This window comes from Ictidomys tridecemlineatus, chromosome 14, assembly GCF_052094955.1.
Source record: "Ictidomys tridecemlineatus isolate mIctTri1 chromosome 14, mIctTri1.hap1, whole genome shotgun sequence".
Classification (NCBI taxonomy): Eukaryota; Metazoa; Chordata; class Mammalia; order Rodentia; family Sciuridae; genus Ictidomys; species Ictidomys tridecemlineatus.
In genome coordinates, this window is record NC_135490.1 from 21,240,281 (window position 1) to 21,259,539 (window position 19,259).

The window sequence follows — 19,259 nt, forward strand, 5'->3', positions numbered from 1 at the left end:
AGATATGGATTTTAAAAACGTTGGCTATGTAACAGGCAATTATAATGTGAGAAGAAATATGAACAGGCTGGAAATCCTGGGAAAGAACAAAGCTGTTCTGTTTAGAACTTAGTAAACCATTTACTCAAAACCATACCTTGTGATGGGTGCCACGTAATTGCCAGGGAAAACCCCGATCTTGCTCGTATGCATTGATGTCCCTTTGAACCAGCCATCCTGGCAACGCTCAAACACTAAAAACATCTCCCCTTTTCTCAGTTCTAGTTCATCCTCTTTCCGGGGAGTGTATGGGTAGATAGCCACATACCTAGAATAGGAAGAAAACAACTGATCTCAGGCTAACAGACATACACCGAGGTGCTCAAAACTCTTGTTTGTTACAACATCTTGAATGTTGTACAAATGTTACTGAAAGCACAAACTTTTAATCTATAAGTAGCATTCGCAAGTCTCCCTAGAAAGAGATTTTGCTGTTTACATTTTAAATGGAGTTACAGGCCTTCCTTGCCAAGATCTTCTCCTCCCAGGGTGGAAAAGTATCCATCAAATGGTATTTGTATGGTGTAACAGAATTAATGCTGTTTCTTTTTTAAAAAATATTTTTTAGTTGTTGATGTACATTTATTTGTTTGTTTGTTTGTTTGTTTGTTTATTTATTTATGGTGCTGAGGACTGAACCCAGTGCCTCACACATGCTAGGCAAGCCCTCTGCCACTGAACCACAACCCCAGCCCTTTAATGCTGTTTCTAAGAGTGCCTTATGTGCTGCTATGGATTAGGTTCCCACTGGGAAAACTGGGCACTTCAAATGGCACTTGATAGACTTGGGAAGTAGCCTCAAATGAGGGCATATGGTATAAAATCCCATTGAGAAGCACAATATGCTGCCTTCCAAACACAAGCTCAACCTAGAGGCTTGGGCTGCACCTGTTTGTACATGCTCAGCCAGGAAGGAGATTGCATTTGAAAAACTCAGAGGAAAAGAAGGTCTAGGTCATAGAGAGTACAAAACAATGCCACAATGTAAAGTGATTCTGCCTATCAACACCTGAAAACAGATACTCAAACTAATCTACAGTTCTGACTAGTGCTGTGAACAATCAGGATTTGTAAAAATCTTATTGCATTCTGCCACTAATAAACTCTGGACAGAATAATAAACTTTTCTGGATAATTATTGCTGGGATGTAGAGTTTTTTATACCTAGATCTGATTTGTTTTTTTAACATATATTTTAAAATATTTTTTATTTGTTCTTTTATAGTTATATATGACAGTAGAGTGTATTTTGACATACTATACATAGGAGTCCAACTTCCCATTCTTGTGGTTGTACATGATGTGGAATTATACTGGTTGTGTATTCATATATGAACACAGGAAAGTTATGTCCAATTCATTCTACTGTCTTTCCTATTCCCAACCTCCCTCCCTTCCCTTCATTCCCCTTTGTCTAATCCAATGAACTTCTCTTCTTCCCAACTCCCTCTTATTATGTGTTAGCATCCGCCTAGATCTGATTTGTGTGGAACACCTTCCTGTTTCTTAGTGCCCTACTGCAAGGAATGAAAATCAAGACCAAAAGCTCAAACAGGAGTTATAGAAAAAAAAAAAAAGGCAGTTCCCCACACGTTTGCTATTAGAAAGAAGAAGAAAACGGCATGTTTCCCTAACGGTGAAAGGCCATTCCACAGCAAGAGAGCTGCCTAGCACGCTGATGTGTTAGGCTCATTCTGTTTCAGCAGTTTCCTAATTATATGCATGACCAGGCAGAGGTCTGCAGAACACCAACTACTTGGTGGGCCATAAGCCTGTCAGCAGCTCATATCAGAAAGGTGTGTTTCTACCTCTACTGCTTAGGCTTAGTTTTAAGTGAATACTTAAGCAGTAATAAATGACATCCTCACTTACACACTTGGGCGGGTTTGAGGCCGTAAATGTGCAATCTGGTCAGTGGATCCTGCCACAGGCCTGGGTCCCATTCCAGCAGCAGCGGCGGCAGCAGCAGCAGCAGCAACAGCAGCAGTAGCGCCTGGTGGTGTGGAGGCGAGGACAGTGGCAGCCAGGAGAGGGGGCGGTGGAAGGGGAGGATTCATGGTCTAGTATAGAAAAAAGAAAAGGAGGGGACAACAAAATATTTATTAACATCTGCTATGGAAGGTGGGACGGAAAAGGCACCAGAAATCTATACAAGATTCGAATGGAATCCATACAGAGCAGAACCAGCAGGCTGCCTCCTATGAGACCCCCTTTAAAAATTCATCTTAAAGCCACAGCAACTTTTTTTTTTTACCAAACAGGTAAGCAATCACTCTTGGAAAGAGGAAAGAGGAAAAAGGGGGAAAAAATAAAGAAATGATGCCATGTAATTTTAAGATTAATAGCACTTTAAAGTACAAACTGGGACCAGAATTCAAATGCCTGTGGAGGGGGCAGCTATGTCATGCTGTTTGCTAGGAATTAATTTGTGATTGTTTCTGTAACCTGAAACTTAAACACAACACAAAACAATTTAGCGGCATTATAGCTCAAATCATTCCTTTGAAAGAAAATTTCTTTTGATGCTTGGTCTCCAAAAAGCCAAAACAATAGCGTGCCACAGTCACTGGGCCATTGTTGCTACTTTGGCTTATTCTTTTCTCAACTCTGCTAGCTTTTGAAATTTAGGACTATCAAGGCTGGTAATCTTTAACAAGTACACCAGTGAAAAGCTGCTCGTTCCTTTATGGGCACAGCCTAATGGGGTTCTGCCTACAGGACTCCAAGTCTTTTGAAAATCAATGGAGCAATTGTTACTTTCTGATCTATAAACTCCAGATGATTCTCTAGGGTCTGCATATTGAAACTCCTGGGAAAACAAGCACTGACTGAAAACCCACCACCCCCTCCCCCAATCTTTGAAGCCCATAATCGTAAAAATTGAATCAGAAGAGAAATAAGGAGACTAATAGATGTACCTACCTAGCATAAATGGCTTCTATGCATCAGCATATTGATGAGAAAAATTTAGTGATTTCTAAACGTAGCTCATAAGTCATTCTGTTTCTATTTTTTTGGAATAAAAATTTGAATCTCATCAACATGTACTTCCTCTATTAACTAGGGATGTGGTCGTTCCACCTAAGGACAACAACCAGGTCCTGGAAGACCATCCCCAAGGTCCCTATGGGCCCGGTTGTACCAGATTATCTCTACTAGGTGTACTACCAGTCACCATCCTGTTGCAAAAGCAACAGGGAGCCTTGCATGGGGTTACCTCTCTGTTTTTCCCTCCTGCTAACAGCCAACTTCTGCTGATGATCCTCTTTCACTCATTCTGTAATCCAATACCTCTATATTCTTACATCCTACCTCATAAACATCACATCCCACTCCCTCCTTCTCTCTGTGCACCACTAGAAACTATAAACTCTTATGAAACCCTACTGACTATATGCTAGAAGATAATCGTACTCATCATTTCTGTTTATAGGGGCAAAACTGTAACTGTCTAAATAGAAGCTAATTGATTTATGGCTGCATATTAGTTGCTGTGGGTGCTCTAAACATTGATCTCCCCCATAAAGGTGATATATTCCTAACCTGCAGGGACACTACAAGATTATAAGGTAGAAACTGCAATACCTCAGATTCGCACTGCAAGAGAGTAAGACACATAGACAACATGAAAAAACACGGGAGGAAAACACCCCAAACAAAAACCAAGATACTACAACAATAGAATCCATTGACAGCACAGTAGATGAAATGACAGAGAAGGAGTTCAGAATGTGCATAATTAAAATGATCAGGGAATTAAAGAATGACCTCAGAGAGCAAAAAAAAGGCAAAAATTGATCACACCAACAAAGAGATAAGAGAGCAAATACAGGTAGCAAAAGACTACTTCAAGAAAGAAAGAGATTTTGAAAAAACAAACAGAAATCAATGAAATGAAGGAAACAATAAAACAAATTTAAAAACTCAATAGAAAGCATCAACAACAGACTAGATCACTTGGAAGACAGAACCTCAGACAATAAAGACAAAATATACAATCAAGTGTGTGTGTGTGTGTGTGTGTGTGTGTGTGTGTTTGTATATATATGCTAATTGATTTATGTATATGTATATATATACGTATATACATAAATCAATTAGTATATATATACACATATATACAAACACACACACACACACACACACACACAAACACACAATCAAATATAAAATAAAGTTGACCACACAGTGACGATGGTAGGAAACCATGAATAGAACATCTAAGAATTATGGGATAGCATCAAAAGATCAAATCTAAAATTTATCAGGATAGAGGAAGGCACAGAGTTTCAAAACAAAGGAATGCACAATCTTTTCAATGAAATAATATCAGAAAATAAAGAATGTATTGGAAAATCAAATACAAAAGATTTACAGGACATAAAATGTACAAAATTACAACAGATCTATACCAAGGCACATTAAAATAAAAATAACTAGCATACAGAATAAGGATAGAATTTTAAAGGCCAGAAGAGAGAAGAATCAGATTACATATGGGGGAGACCAATTCAGATCTCAGCAGACTTTTTAGCCCAGACCCTAAAGGACAGGAATTCCTGGAACAACATATACCAAGCTCCAAAAGAAAATGGGTGCCAACCAAGAATCTTATATCCAGCAAAACAAGACTTCAGATTTGATATGAACTGAAAACCTTTCATGATAAACAAAAGTTGAAAGAATTTACAGCAAGAAAAACTGCACTAGAGAGCATCCTCAGCAAAATATTCCAGGAGGAGGAAATGAAAAACAACAATGACAATCAACTAAGGGAGGAACTACACTAAAGGAAAGCCCAATCAAAGGAGAAACCAAGTCAAGTTAAAAACCAAAAATAAACCAAAATGACAGGGAATACAAACTATATTTCAATAATAACCCTGAATGTGAATGGCCTAAATTTATTAATTAAAAGGCATAGACTGGAAGATTAGAAAAAAAAAAGACCCAACAATATGCTGCCTTCAAGAAACTCATCTCACAGGAAAAGACATCCCAGGTGAAAGGATGGGAAAATAGCCCTTTTATCAAATATAAGATAGTTGTAATTTTGTGGATTGGTTTCTGTGTCCTCTATTCTGTACCATTGGTCCACCCGCCTGTTTTGGTACCAGTACCATGCTGTTTTTGTTACTATTGCTCTGTAGTATAGTTTGAAGTCTGCTATCGCTATACCGCCTGATTCACACTTCCTGCTTAGAGTTGTTTTTGATATTCTGGGTCTTTTATTTTTCCACATGAATTTCATGATTGCTTTATCTATTTCTACAAGAAATGCCGTTGGGATTTTGATTGGCATTGCATTAAACCTATAGAGAACTTTTGGTAATATCGCCATTTTTATGATGTTAGTTCTGCCTATCCATGAACAGGGTATATTTTTCCATCTTCTAAGATCTTCTATTTCTCTCTTTAGGGTTCTGTAGTTTTCATTGTATAAGTCTTTCACCTCTTTTGTTAGGTTGATTCCCAAGTATTTTATTTTTTTTGAGGATATTGTGAATGGAGCGGTTGTCCTCATTTCCATTTCAGAAGATTTGTCGCTGATATACAGAGCATGCAATGGAGGAAGGATAGCATCTTCAACAAATGGTGCTGGGAAAACTGGAAATCCATATGCAACAAAATGAAACTGAATCCCTTTCTCTCACCATGCACAAAAGTTAACTCAAAATGGATCAAGGAGCTTGATATCAAATCAGAGACACAGCATCTGATAGTAGAAAAAGTTGGCTATGATCTACATACTGTGGGGTCAGGCTCCAAATTCCTCAATAGGACACCCATAGCACAAGAGTTAATAACTAGAATCAACAAATGGGACTTACTCAAACTAAAAAGTTTTTTCTCAGCAAAAGAAACAATAAGAGAGGTAAATAGGGAGCCTACATCCTGGGAACAAATCTTTACTCCTCACACTTCAGATAGAGCCCTAATATCCAGAGTATACAAAGAAGTAAAAAAATTAGACAATAAGATAACAAATAACCCAATCAACAAATGGGCCAAGGACATGAACAGACACTTCTCAGAGGAGGCCATACAATCAATCAACAAGTACATGAAAAAATGCTCACCATCTCTAGCAGTCAGAGAAATGCAAATCAAAACCACCCTAAGATACCATCTCACTCCAGTAAGATTGGCAACCATTATGAAGTCAAACAACAACAAGTGCTGGCGAGGATGTGGAGAAAAGGGTACACTTGTACATTGCTGGTGGGACTGCAAATTGGTGCGGCCAATTTGGAAAGCAGTATGGAGATTTCTTGGAAAGCTGAGAATGGAACCACCATTTGACCCAGCTATTCCCCTTCTCAGTCTATTCCCTAAAGACCTAAAAAGAGCGTACTACAGGGACACTGCTACATCGATGTTCATAGCAGCACAATTCACAATAGCAAGACTGTGGAACCAACCTAGATGCCCTTCAATAGACGAATGGATTAAAAAAAGTGGCATTTATACACAATGGAGTATTACTCTGCATTAAAAAATGACAAAATCGTGGAATTTTCAGGGAAATGGATGGCATTAGAGAAGATTATGCTAAGTGAAACTAGCCAATCCCTAAAAAACAAATGCCAAATGTCTTCTTTGATATAAGGAGAGTAATTAAGAACAGAGTAGGGAGGAAGAGCATGAGAAGAAGATTAACATTAAACAGGGACGAGAGGTGGGAGGGAAAGGGAGAGAGAAGGGAAATTGCATGGAAATGGAAGGAGACCCTCATTGTTATTCAAAATTACATACAAGAGGAAGTGAGGGGAAAGGGAAAAAGAAAAAAAAAACAAGAGAGAGAAATGAATTACAGTAGATGGGGTAGACAGAGAAGATGGGAGGGGGGAGGGGAGGAGGGATAGTAGAGGATAGGAAAGGCAGCAGAATACAACAAACACTAGTATAGCAATATGTAAATCAGTGGATGTGCAACCGATGTGATTCTGCAATCTGTATATGGGGTAAAAATGGGAGTTCATAACCCACTTGAATCAAAATGTGAAATATGATATGTCAAGAACTATGTAATGTTTTGAACAACCAACAATAAAAAATTTTTTTTAAAAAAGGATGGGAAAATAACATATCACTTACATAGACCATGTAAATAAGCAGGGGTTTCCATCCTCATATCAGATAAAGTGGACTTTAAACCAAAGTCAGCTAAAAAGGATAAAGAAAGGCATTTCATACTACTCAAGGGAATCATATATCAACAGGACATAACAATCATCAAGATCTATGTCCTAAACAACAGGACAGCTATGTATGTCAAACAAGCTCTTCTCAACTTTAAGAATCAAACAGGCCATAACACAATAATGCTGGGTGCCTTTAACACACCTGTCACCACTGGACAGTCTTTCAAACAAAAACTAAACAAAGAAACTATAGAACTCAATAAAACAATCAATAATTTAGACTTAACAGATGTATATAGAATATTCCACCCATCAAAGAGCAAATATACTTTTTTATCAGCAACACATGGGTTCTTCTCCAAAACAGACCACATGTTATGCCACAAAGCAAGTCTCAGCAAATACAAAAAAATAGAGATGCTACCCTGCATTCTATTAGACCATAATGGAATGAAATTATAAATCAAGGATAAAATAAAAAAATCTAAGCCACTCCAATAATATTTAAATATGCTACTGAATGACGCATGGAAAACAGAATACATCAGGGAGGAGATAAAGAAATTCTTAGAGGTAAATGAGAACTGATAAAACTTATCAAAATCTCTGGGACATTATGAAGGCAGGGCTAAGAGGAAAGTGCATTGCATTAAGTTCATTCATTTCAAGAAGAAAAAGTCCACAAATAAATAACCTGACATTACATATCAAAGCTCTAGAAAAGGAACAAACCAACACCAAAAGAAGGAGACAGGAAATAATTGAAATCAGGGCTGAAATCAGTGAAATTGAAACAAAAGAAACAATTCAAAAAATTGACAAAACAAAAAGCTGGTTCTTTGAGAAACTAAATAAAATTGACAAACCCTTAGCCACCCTAATGAAAAGAAGGAGAGTGAAAACTAAAATTACTAACATTCATGATGAGAAAGGAATTATTACAACAGATATTATTGAAATACAGAAGAGAATTAGAAGCTAATTTGAAAATTTATACTCCAGTAAACTAGAAAACCTCAAAGACACCAACAAATTTGTAGAGGCATATGATCTACCCGAACTGAACCAGGAGGACATACACAATTTAAACAGATCAATTTCAAGATGCCATCAAAAGCCTACCAACCAAGAAAAGCCTGGGACCAGATGGATTCTCAGCCAAGTTCTACAAGACCTACAAAGAAGAACTAATACCAATACTCCTCAAATTATTCCATGACATAGAAAAGGCAGGAACCCTTCTAAACTCATTCTATGAGGCTAGTATCATCCTGATACCAAAACCAGACAGAGACACATCAAGGAAAGAAAATTTCAGACCAATGTCCCTGATGAACGTTGATGCAAAAATTCTCAATAGAATTCTGGCAAACTGCATACAAAAATATGTTAAAAAAGAGAGCACCATGATCAAGTGTGGTTCATCCCAGGGATGCAAGGTTGGTTCAACATACGGAAATCAGTAAACGTAATTCATCATATCAATAGACTTAAAGATAAGAATCATAGGATTATATCAATTGATGCAGAGAAAGCATTTGACAAATTACAGTACCCTTTCAGGGCTGGGGATGTGGCTCAAGCGGTAGCGCTCTCGCCTGGCATGCGTGCAGTGCAGGTTCGATCCTCAGCACCACATACAAAACAAAGATGTTGTATCTGCCGATAGCTAAAAAATAAATATTAAAAAAAATTCTCTCTCTCTACAGTACCCTTTCATATTCACACTAGAAAAACTAGGGATTGTAGGAACATATCACAACATTGTAAAAGCTTTCTCTGCTAAACCCAAGACCAACATCATTCTAAATGGAGAAAAACTGGAAGCACTCCCCACTAAAAACTGGAACAAGAGAAGGATGCCCTCTTTCACCACTTCTATTCAACATTGTCCTTGAAACTTTAGCCAGAACAATTAGATAGAAAAAAGAAATTAAAGGAATATGAAGAGAAAAGAAAAACCCAAACTATCATTATTTGCTGATGATATGATTCTATGCTTAGAGGATCCAAAAAACTCTACCAGAAAACTTCTAGAATTAATAAATGAATTCAGCAAAGTAGCAGAGTATAAAATCAATACCCATAAATCAAATGCATTTCTATACATCAATGATAAATTCACTGAAAGGGAAATTAGGAAAACTATCCCACTCACAATAGCTTGAAAAATAATAAAATACTAGGGAATCAACTTAACAAAAGAGGTGAAAGACCTCTATAATGAAAACTACAGAACACTAAAGAAAGATATTGAAGAAGACCTTAGAAGATGGAAAGAGCTCTCATGCTCTTGGATAGGCAAAATTAACATTGTCAAAATGGCCATACTACCCAAAGTACTATACAGATACAATGTGATTCCAATGAAAATCCCAATGTCATTCATTATAGATACAGAAAACAGCAATCATGAAATTCATCTGGAAAAATAAGAGACCAAGAATAGCCAAAGCAATCCTCAGCAAGAAAAGTGAAGCAGGAGGCCTCATAATACCAGAGCTTAAACTATACTACAAAGGTATATTAACAAAAACAGCACCAAAACAGATATGAAGAATAATGGCACAGAACAGAAGATCCAGAAACAAATCCACATAAATATAGTTATCTCATACTAGACAAAGGCGCCAAAAACATACATTGGATCCTCTTCAACAAATGGTGTTGGGACAACTGGAAGTCCATATGCAGCAAAATGAAACTAAACCCCTATCTCTCACCATGCACAAAAATCAACTCAAAATGGATCAAGGACCTAGACCAGAGACCCTACACCTAATAGAAGGAAAAACAGGCCCAAATCTTCATCATGTTGGATTAAGCGTTGACTTCCTTAACAAGACTCCTAAAGCACAAGAAATAAAATCAAGAATCAATAAATGGGGGAGCTGGGATTGTGTGTGGCTCAGCAGTAGAGCGCTTTTCCAGCACGTGTGAGGCCCTGGGTTCGATCCTCAGCACTACATATAAATATATAAAATAAAGGTATTGTATCCACCTGCAATTAATATTTTAAAGAAAGAACCAATAAATGGGATGGATTCAAACTAAAAAGCTTCTTCTCAGCAAAAGAAACAATGAGGTGAACAGAGAGCCTACATTTTGGGAGCAAACTTTTTCCACATGCATGTCAGATAGAACACTAATCTCCAAGATATATAAAGAACTCAAAAAACTTAACACCAAAAACAAAACAAAACAAAACAACAAACTACCAAACAAACAAAAAACAACCCAATCAATAAATGGGCCAAGGAGCTGAATAGACATATAATTGATTAACAAATATATATATATATATATATATATATATATATATATATATATATATAAATGTTCAACATCTCTAGTAGTTAGAGAAATGCAAATCAAAACTAAGATTTCATCTCACTCCAGTCAGAATGGCAGTTAACAAAGAATACAAACAACAATAAATGCTGGCAAGGATGTGGGGGAAAAGGCACACTTACACATTGCTGGTGGGACTGCAAATTCATGCAGCCAATCTGAAAAGTAGTATGGAGATTCCTTAGAAAACTTGGAATGGAACCACCATTTGACCCAGCTATCCCACTCTTTGGCCTATATCCAAAGGACTTAAAAACAACATACTACTGTGACACTGCCACATCAATGTTCACAGCAGCACAATTCAAAATAGCCAAACTGTGGAATCAGCCTAGATGCCCTTCAATAGATGAATGGATAAAGAAACTGTGGTACAGATATAAAATGGAATATTACTCAACATTAACAGAGAATAAAATTATGCCACTTGCAGCTAAATGGATGGAGTTAGAGAATATCATGCTAAGCGAAATAAGCCAATCCCCCAAAAACAAAGGCTGAATGTTTTCTGATAAGTGGATGCTAATGCATAACGAGGGCAGGGGCATTGGATGAGCGGAGGAACTTTGGATAGGGCAAAGGGGCGGGGGCATGCGGGCAGGAAAGATGGTGGAATGAGATGGACATATTACTCTAGGTACATGTATGATTGCAAGAATAGTATGACCCTACTTTGGGTATAACCAGAGAAATAAAAATTGTGCTCCGTTTGTGTACTATGAATTGAAGAGCATTATGCTGTCGTGTATAACTGATTTGAATAAATAAATTTTTTTTTTAAATAATAAAGATAATCCTGGTGAAAATACTCAGCAAAAAAGCAGCTGAGTGACCGAAAGATAGTAATACATCAGTGGCTTGGAGGGTGGGCTAACAAATCTGCACTATACATAGAGTTATATAGTGAGAAACTGTAGGAAAAAACCCCCCTGATTTCCAAGCCCAGTCTCAAAACAGCGTGGCTGTGGAAAGGTAGAAGACAAATGGCGTGTGTTCAACAAGGAAATTAATTTTATCTGTTGTATCTTAAGGAGGCTACATTAAATAGGCTTTAAGAAAAAAAAAGCCAAAAAAATCTATGAGCCTTATATAAATATATGTCACATTATAACCACGTGTAAAGAAAAGTCACATCTTATTGCTACAAAATACAGTAAACAAATGCTTCATGTACATTACACTTGCAAAGAATGAGTCAGGCACTGAGATATGGCATAAATGAGGATATTCTGAGAGATCCTGGAGATTGTACCTAAGAGAATATACAGTTCTCTCTTTTTGTGGTTGAAGCATAGTCAAGCATAGATGTTCTGAATAAAATTGGACAGATTCCCCCACCCCACACTCACACAATACTGAGTAAGTGTGCATAAGATCAAGAGAGAAAGACTGATTAAAATCAGATTCCTAGATGCTGCTTGGCCCTGTGGGTTGGTAAAATGATAGGGCTCGGCCAAGTCCAGGGCTGGGACACACAAGGAAGTTCTGTGGGTTGCTTTATAAACAACCTAAACTGAAATATTCTGGTGATGTGGAAGTTCAAAAGGTAATCTGCTATGTACTGTGCTTCAGGCAGTTTGATAGCCTGCAAGACTGGAAATTTCTACACAGAAAACCATAGCCTTTCATTCACCAGGAGTGGACCTGGAGACCTGCCTATTAACTCACAGTCTGGTCCAGCCCAAGCACTCTCCCCTACCAGACAAAAACAAAACAAACAAGCAAACTCCTACAGACCTGCTAAGAACACAGGTCAGGTCACATTTTGTTTGCAGAGGCTTGCTAATGTGAAATTAATAGCCATCTTCTTCCATTTCCAGGGTCTGTTCTCCTGAACCCTGACTTTTGAAAAAGACAGCTTTGCTTTGTAGAAGCAACATGGGTTTTGCTGTCAGAAAAGAAGACAGATTCCAACCCTGGTCCAGACTCATAGGCCAGTCTCTGACTTCCCGCCTTTGCTAGAATGAGCAGCTACAGAATGGGGCATCTTCTCTCTGAGGGCAGTATTCCAACACACTGACAGGCCTCATTTGCTAGTTGACATTGGGAGTGAAAAGTTCAAGTACGTGGGTGTGAAGCCCTTTATTTCTGGCATCCTCTTGCCCTTTCATGCAATCAGCCCAGAAAGCGGTTAGATCTGGATTTGGCTAAGGATAAGGGAAACCGTTCAGTAGGTATCAAGCCTGGGCCAAGGGCTGTAAGCCAGTTTACCAGTAAAGTGCTCTGTGCTGGAGTTTCAGGCACAAGCTCAACTGACCATAAAAGGATCATTTCCTTTCCAACTGTCTTTTTATGTATGAATCTTCTTCATAAACTTCCCAAGGTACAAAAAAATGGGTCTCTTGGGCAAATACCATTTAACATCTTCAATCCCATCATTTCTCTTTAAACATCTAATTTCCAATCAACCCACTTTCAACCATACATATCAACATCTCTAACCCGTCTTTCTGGGTACTGAACTCAAGACACATGTTCAGTGGTCGATGAGGGAATGGTTCAAGCTACTACATGAAGATGCTTCCTTCAAGTCAACAGTGCTTCCAATTTCAGCAGCACTACCATCTGCCTGCATAAACTGTAATTTATTATTCCACATTTAATCTATAAGAAAGAAGAGATATTTCCAGCCGGTTAATTATGTAAATTATGGAAGGCCTTTATGCCTTAATATACCAATCTGCAAGACAGAGGTAATAATTAGAGGGATGGAACTGGAGAGTATGAAGCTAAGTGAAATAAGCCAGCCCCCAAAAGTCAAAGGTTGAATGTTTTCTGATATGGGGAAGTTAATCCAAAATGATGGGGTAGGGAGAGAAAGGGGGAAAAAGGGAGAGGAATTCCATAAAACTGAAGGAAAGATCAGGAGAACAGATGAAGGGGACTGATGGGGAGGAAGAAGGGAAGGGAAAGAGGAAGAATAGTGGAATAAACCTAACTGAACTTTTCTATGTGCATGCATAGATGTGGAATAGTGGGTTCTGGCATCAGGTCTATCTACAGGACACTAATTTGACACTATTTTTAAAAAGTAAACTGTATATGGCTTGCACAGGGATTGGCAGAGTCGGGGGCAGGTGCTGGGGACTGAACTGGAGTGGGTTGTGTTCCATGCTTTTGTGATGATGTCAGGGTATATCTTGGTGTTGTATATATCAGAAAAGAATTTTAAAGGATTTACATAAGTTGCCATTCATACCCCAGAGTATAGCAGAAGCTCAACAAATGGAAGCTACTGTCATGATTCATGAAACTGTAAAGTCAGAGACTGTCTCACACTTCTCTGTATTGCTGGCACTTGGCTCTGCAGCCAGAAGGTAAGAGATCCTCCCTGAGTGCTTCATGAACGAGAACACTCACTGTGCCTCTAGCTCTCAACCGGCACTGGGGATCAGGGATTGTTTATTACTTGTTCCAAATGTTCTTCTGCTAGTGCACAGAAGATGCAAGGCTAAGATCTCCACCCTCCCCATCCCACAAAATCAGTCAAAAAAACCTCACTACTCTTAATGGTTTGATGTCTCAGCACAACAGTTGGAATACCAGCGTTGCTCATAATGTTAGACATTTAACATTTTAACCGTTGCATGTGAAATGTATGGGACATATGCTCCTAACGTCATTCTGTATAAAATATTAAAAAGTCTCAATTTATGAAAAAACGCTGGAAATAATCTTCATTTCCTATTCTAGTGGTGACATTCATTACATATAAGTCATACCATGAGAAGTCTGGTTTCTTTTCTACTGAGCTGTATACTATTGCTGCGATAGTACTCAAAAGTCTTCAGAAATTATTTCAGATTTTAAATAGAATGCTTGCCACAATTAATGTAAGACGCAGAGGGCACAGGCTGCTGAGATTTTCCCACTTAAACGTAACATATTAAATCGGAAACATTTCTGCCGGCCTACCAGGGACTCTGAGATCGAGACATCTCCAGGGATGACAGACAAGTCTGTTTATAATTAGTTTTTCATTAAATGGAATTGGCACACTAGACATACTGTTTAATAAATCTTTCTCTTGCTTAGCATGAAGGCTTTCTTATATAATCCTAGGATAACATGGTTGAATATAAATTAATTTTTATATATTCGTGTTCTCTTGTGACCTGTCCTATTGATTTGCTCTAGACGAGGCCCCCAGCTAAAAGGAACTGACCATTTACCATGCTGTAAAATTTTCAGCTCACAAGGGCTGAAACTCAGCCAGCCTTAGGTCTTTTCCACTAATTAATTTTTCTAAGATGAAAAAGTCTTTTTTTTTTTCCCCCCTTTACCTTAAGAAATCAAGTTAGAATTTTCCAGGAAAAGTGGTCATCTTAAAATGGAAATACCAACTAGTTATATGTGTGTACTGGGGGTGGGAAAGGAAGGGGAGAGTCTCCCCAGGAGATTAGAGGGCAGGATGCTTATGAAATTTGGCTCCAGTCAAACATCCGGGGCTAATAGATTCTCATGGAAACCACATTTAATAAATGTTAACTGAAATTCATCTTCTCCCCAGATGAATCAAGGCACAGCCTCCTTCACCAAACAATTACACTATCAAGGAAGTTGATAACCATCCAGGGAACATTAAAAAAAATTAAAATTTAACTTCTAATGGGACATTATTAACTCCATTTAAATATAAGAATATATTTAATTCTATAAAAAGTTTTCAAAAGGTAGGTAATAACTCTATTTGTACTTGTTTCAAAATCAGTTTTTTTAACTCTTTATAAACTATATCAGGGAAAAATAAATATTAGATAAGAAAAATTAAGCAAATGTAAACTGAGGGCGATAAAACCAGAAGGAGTCAACATTTTAACTGACAGGTTGTGAAAGCCTTTCTGGACAGGGCTACAGATTTGACTCTAAGCTGTCTAGCAGAGAAAAACATAATCTTTACAAGATATATAAAATCCACACCCTAAAGGCAAACCAGCTGCTGAGAACCCTCACCACCACAGAGAGCAGGGGAAACCATAACAAAGTGAGGCAGGCCCTCCAAAGCATTCTCAGGGTAAACCAGTGGCACATGTCACAAACCCACCTTGCAACAGTCCTCAGTGGAGGGCTAGACCTGTAATAGCCAGCCCTCTCTATGATCTCGTTCTGTGACATACACACTATCAATCTCAGTTTACAAGTAGGGACACTGAGGCATAAAGAGGCCGAGTAACTTTCCCATGTAACAAATAAGGGGCTAAGCTGAACTTCAAACCAAGTCTGTTCCATCCCAGGTCCATGTCTCCATCTTCAGGCCACATCGATTCTCTAAGCACATCATCACAAATCACAGGTGTGGGGCGGGACTGGGCGATGCCATGGTCCAGAAGTGTGGCAATCTGATGTTTTTGTCTTTATTCAACCCAATGCTGGAACAAATAGTCTGAATGTACAAGCCAAGGTATGTGCCCGGACAAGAGGTGTCTCACTGTTGCCAGTTTCTTGAAATTCAACTGCCTACAACCTTAGGAAGCAGGGACTACTGATTCTCTCTACTGCCTAAGGTCTTTGCATTTGCTTGTTCCTTTGAATTCCGTCTCCAGTGATCCTTTGCTCTGAATCCATCTCCCTCGGCTATTCTAATTCTCCCTATGAATTTCTCCCATTCAGATGTTTTTAAGCAATTACTGATTATTCTACCTGTAGGATGGTTTTCAGAAGGAAATCAACACAACCTAAGGGAGCCTTCTAGGACAGTCAATATGTTTAGGTAGCTATTGCTACACTAGATGAGAAACTGAAGGATGAATCCTAAATGCAGAGTTGGTATCAATGTATCGTGTGACTCAAAGCTAACCCTTTAGCCTCTGGGATCTATCTCCTCAAGTATTTCTATAAATGGGTCTTTAAAAGAAATAAGTAAGATCTAGAAACTCTAGGGAAATAAAGGCCACGACTTCAGAAAACCAGGTTGAACTGTAATAAAATTAAATGTGTTTTTCAGAGTTCTTCCAATAGCTTCAGGCCAATGATCCTCACTGTTAAAACAATGTTCAGGTTCCAAGCAAGAGACTCTCTATTTTTTTTTTTTTTTTTTTTTTTGGTAAGATTAGCTAAGGCTATTAAGATTAAGGTTATTAAGATTAAAGATAGGGATCCATCCCACCCAGCAAGTATCAGCATAAACTGCAGGTGACAGGAAGTAGAGTGTGCCAGATCCACATGACTAAATACTAAAAAGAAAAAATAAAGATTGAAGCTATACTCACTCCAAGGGCAGCTGGGTAGGGGACATCTGACGGGAAAGTGAATGAGGGGCCAGTTGTCACTGGGCTGCTTGGGGGTGGGGTCACAATTAACCCGGTGGTACTTATGTGAACCTGCCAAGAAAAAAACACAAGTTATTAAAAAGAAGGAGGTCCCATTTTTAAAAATCTGTACTTTTTGTTATTTTGGGAAGGCAGAATTCTTTTCAGTATATTCAACCCAACTGATTACCTAATTTATAGGAGGCATTTTACTGGATACTGCAGAGGCATGTGACAAAAGCTGGACACTACAACATAAACCAAGCTTGAATGCACAGAGCTGAGCTATTGTTAGTTTCACAACAACTTGCTGCCTCATTTTTGCCTGCTACCATGGGTCACACTGCCCTTTCAGATGGTCAGACATCTGGTGCTCCACTAAGCTAACAATTCTGTTGAAGAACCAGCTAAGGTGAGTTGTGGCTGATCACTCACCTGTCTCTCCATTGTTGGGAATCTAGGTAAAAATTCTTAAATATTTTGTTATCTTCAAGATCATTTTTCATGACTTCTAGTCAGTTGGGATGCTTAATTAAAATGCAGCTGCCTAGACAGGCCTACAGCAGGCAATTATTTATAAAACCTTTAAAGGAACAATGTCAAGCCAAATTAGTTGTTTTCAAAGGTGTCTTGTCTAGGATACTGCCCCAAGATTAATTTACTAGAAAGAAATTGAGTTATTCGGGTCATTTCATTGCCTGTGTTCAATTACTTGATCAATTTCACTCATGTTGCAGAGCAGGGCCAACTCAGAATGCAATGGTGCTGTGTGATGCTGTAAAAATTAGGGAGTTGGGTGGGTTCCTGAAGAAATAGACTGTTTTTTCCTCTACCATGTATAGAAGCAATGTAGTTCACTGGAACCTTGTTTCTCCAAAGAAACAATGATACATCAAAAATGCTAGGTTCAAAAATGCTGGCGATGGAGCTCAGTAGTAGAACACGTGCCTGGGATGCATGAGACCCTGGGTTCGATCTCCCATACTGGGATGAGAGGAGAAGGCAGGGGGAAAGCTTGGTTTATAATAAAAATGTAATCCCAGCCAGATACAGTGATGGCATGTTCCAGGCCAGCCTCAGCAACTTAGCTAAGGCCCTGAGCAACTTAGTTGAGATCCTGTCTCAAAATTAAAAAAAAAAATAAAAAGGGCTGAGGATGTACTTCAGCAGTAAAGCACCTCTGGGTTCACTCCTAAATAAATAATATATAAGAGTAAAAGAAAACTGAAGGTAAAGGTGGGCCTGAGTAAGGAAAGGAAGACAGAAACCAGGCGGATAGCCAAAGGCAGACTCAGCAATGGGCCTTACTGAAACCTGCACAGTGGCCCTTTGCTGGGCAGAGGAAAAGTTGAGCCCTGTTTCAGAGCCTCCCATGGACCATTTCCCATAATCTCCACACTTAGGAGGGAGCATGTTACATATGCTACACATACTCAATGCTTTATTGTGGACTGTGGTTCCCTCCAATGTACACAGTGCCCAAGATAAGTGGGGTTTTCTGTAAACCTGGGCGGGAGAAACTGGGAAGCACTTCAAACACTTCCCATCCTCTTCTAGAAATAACTCCTCCCTGAGGCAACACGCTACCACTGAGAACAGAACTGCAGCAGGGAGGAGTGTGGGGTGGCTAAGGGGAAAGTGTTTTAATGGAACACAGAAAGAGCCTTGTTTCCTAAGCTATTCAAACCCAAACAACAAAATAGCTCTACTTTTACAGTCTTCACTCCCAGCTTGGGTGTGGCAAGAGCAGATGTGCTCACACCTGGCTGCTGAGCTCTCTGCAGAAGGGGTAAAGTCTCTATTTATCTTTCTCTTTTGATTTTTCTTCTACTCCCCCAAATGACTGCCCATTCTCTCGAGGCTCTTCTCATTCACTGCTGTCACCATTCTTAGCAGAAGCTTGTCTTTCATGTCAAGAAAACCTCATTGTGCAAATGTTGCTGGATCCCAAGATGGAAATGCAGGGTCAACTTCCTATTAGTGAATGCCTGTCTTGACTGCCTTTTCCTGCAGAACCTTATTTAAAAAAACCTTCCATTTTGAATCTTTCCAGGTCCACCTCACTTAGTACTCCACACTCTGATCCTCAGTCCATGTTTGTTTTTCACATAGGGATGATTAGTTACATGACTAAAATCACACGGTTCCATCCTCTATTCATTTTTCAACTGATTCATTCATTTGAATATTGTGTGCTCATGGAATGTCTGCCCTATGGGATGTAATCAAAAAACAAAAAAGACCTCTGCCTTCACTGCACTCATGTTTGTGTGTGTGTATGCGCCCTACTTTCCCTAAGAAGATCAAAAGTCGTGCAACCTAATCATTTTTTAAAAAGTCAAAACAGCACCATCTCACTCAAGAAATGGATGCATATAACTCCCAACACACAGTATGAATCTACAGAAGCAGTGTTAAATAAATGATAAGGGAAAAGGATTTTCAATAAAACCGGCAAGGAACACAAAACTCATGC

General features: G+C 38.7%; 1 protein-coding gene across 1 annotated transcript in view; it reads right to left on the minus strand.

Moving 5' to 3' along the window:
* Positions 1-19,259, minus strand: part of Sh3rf1 (SH3 domain containing ring finger 1) — a 162,592-nt gene that overhangs the window by 23,008 nt on the left and 120,325 nt on the right. The window contains exons 6-8 of the mRNA XM_078030969.1: positions 16,745-16,855; positions 1,912-2,099; positions 137-307 (exon numbers count right to left, since the gene is read on the minus strand). Of these exons, the coding sequence (XP_077887095.1) occupies positions 137-307; positions 1,912-2,099; positions 16,745-16,855 (470 nt within the window). The remainder of the gene's footprint in view (positions 1-136; positions 308-1,911; positions 2,100-16,744; positions 16,856-19,259) is intronic.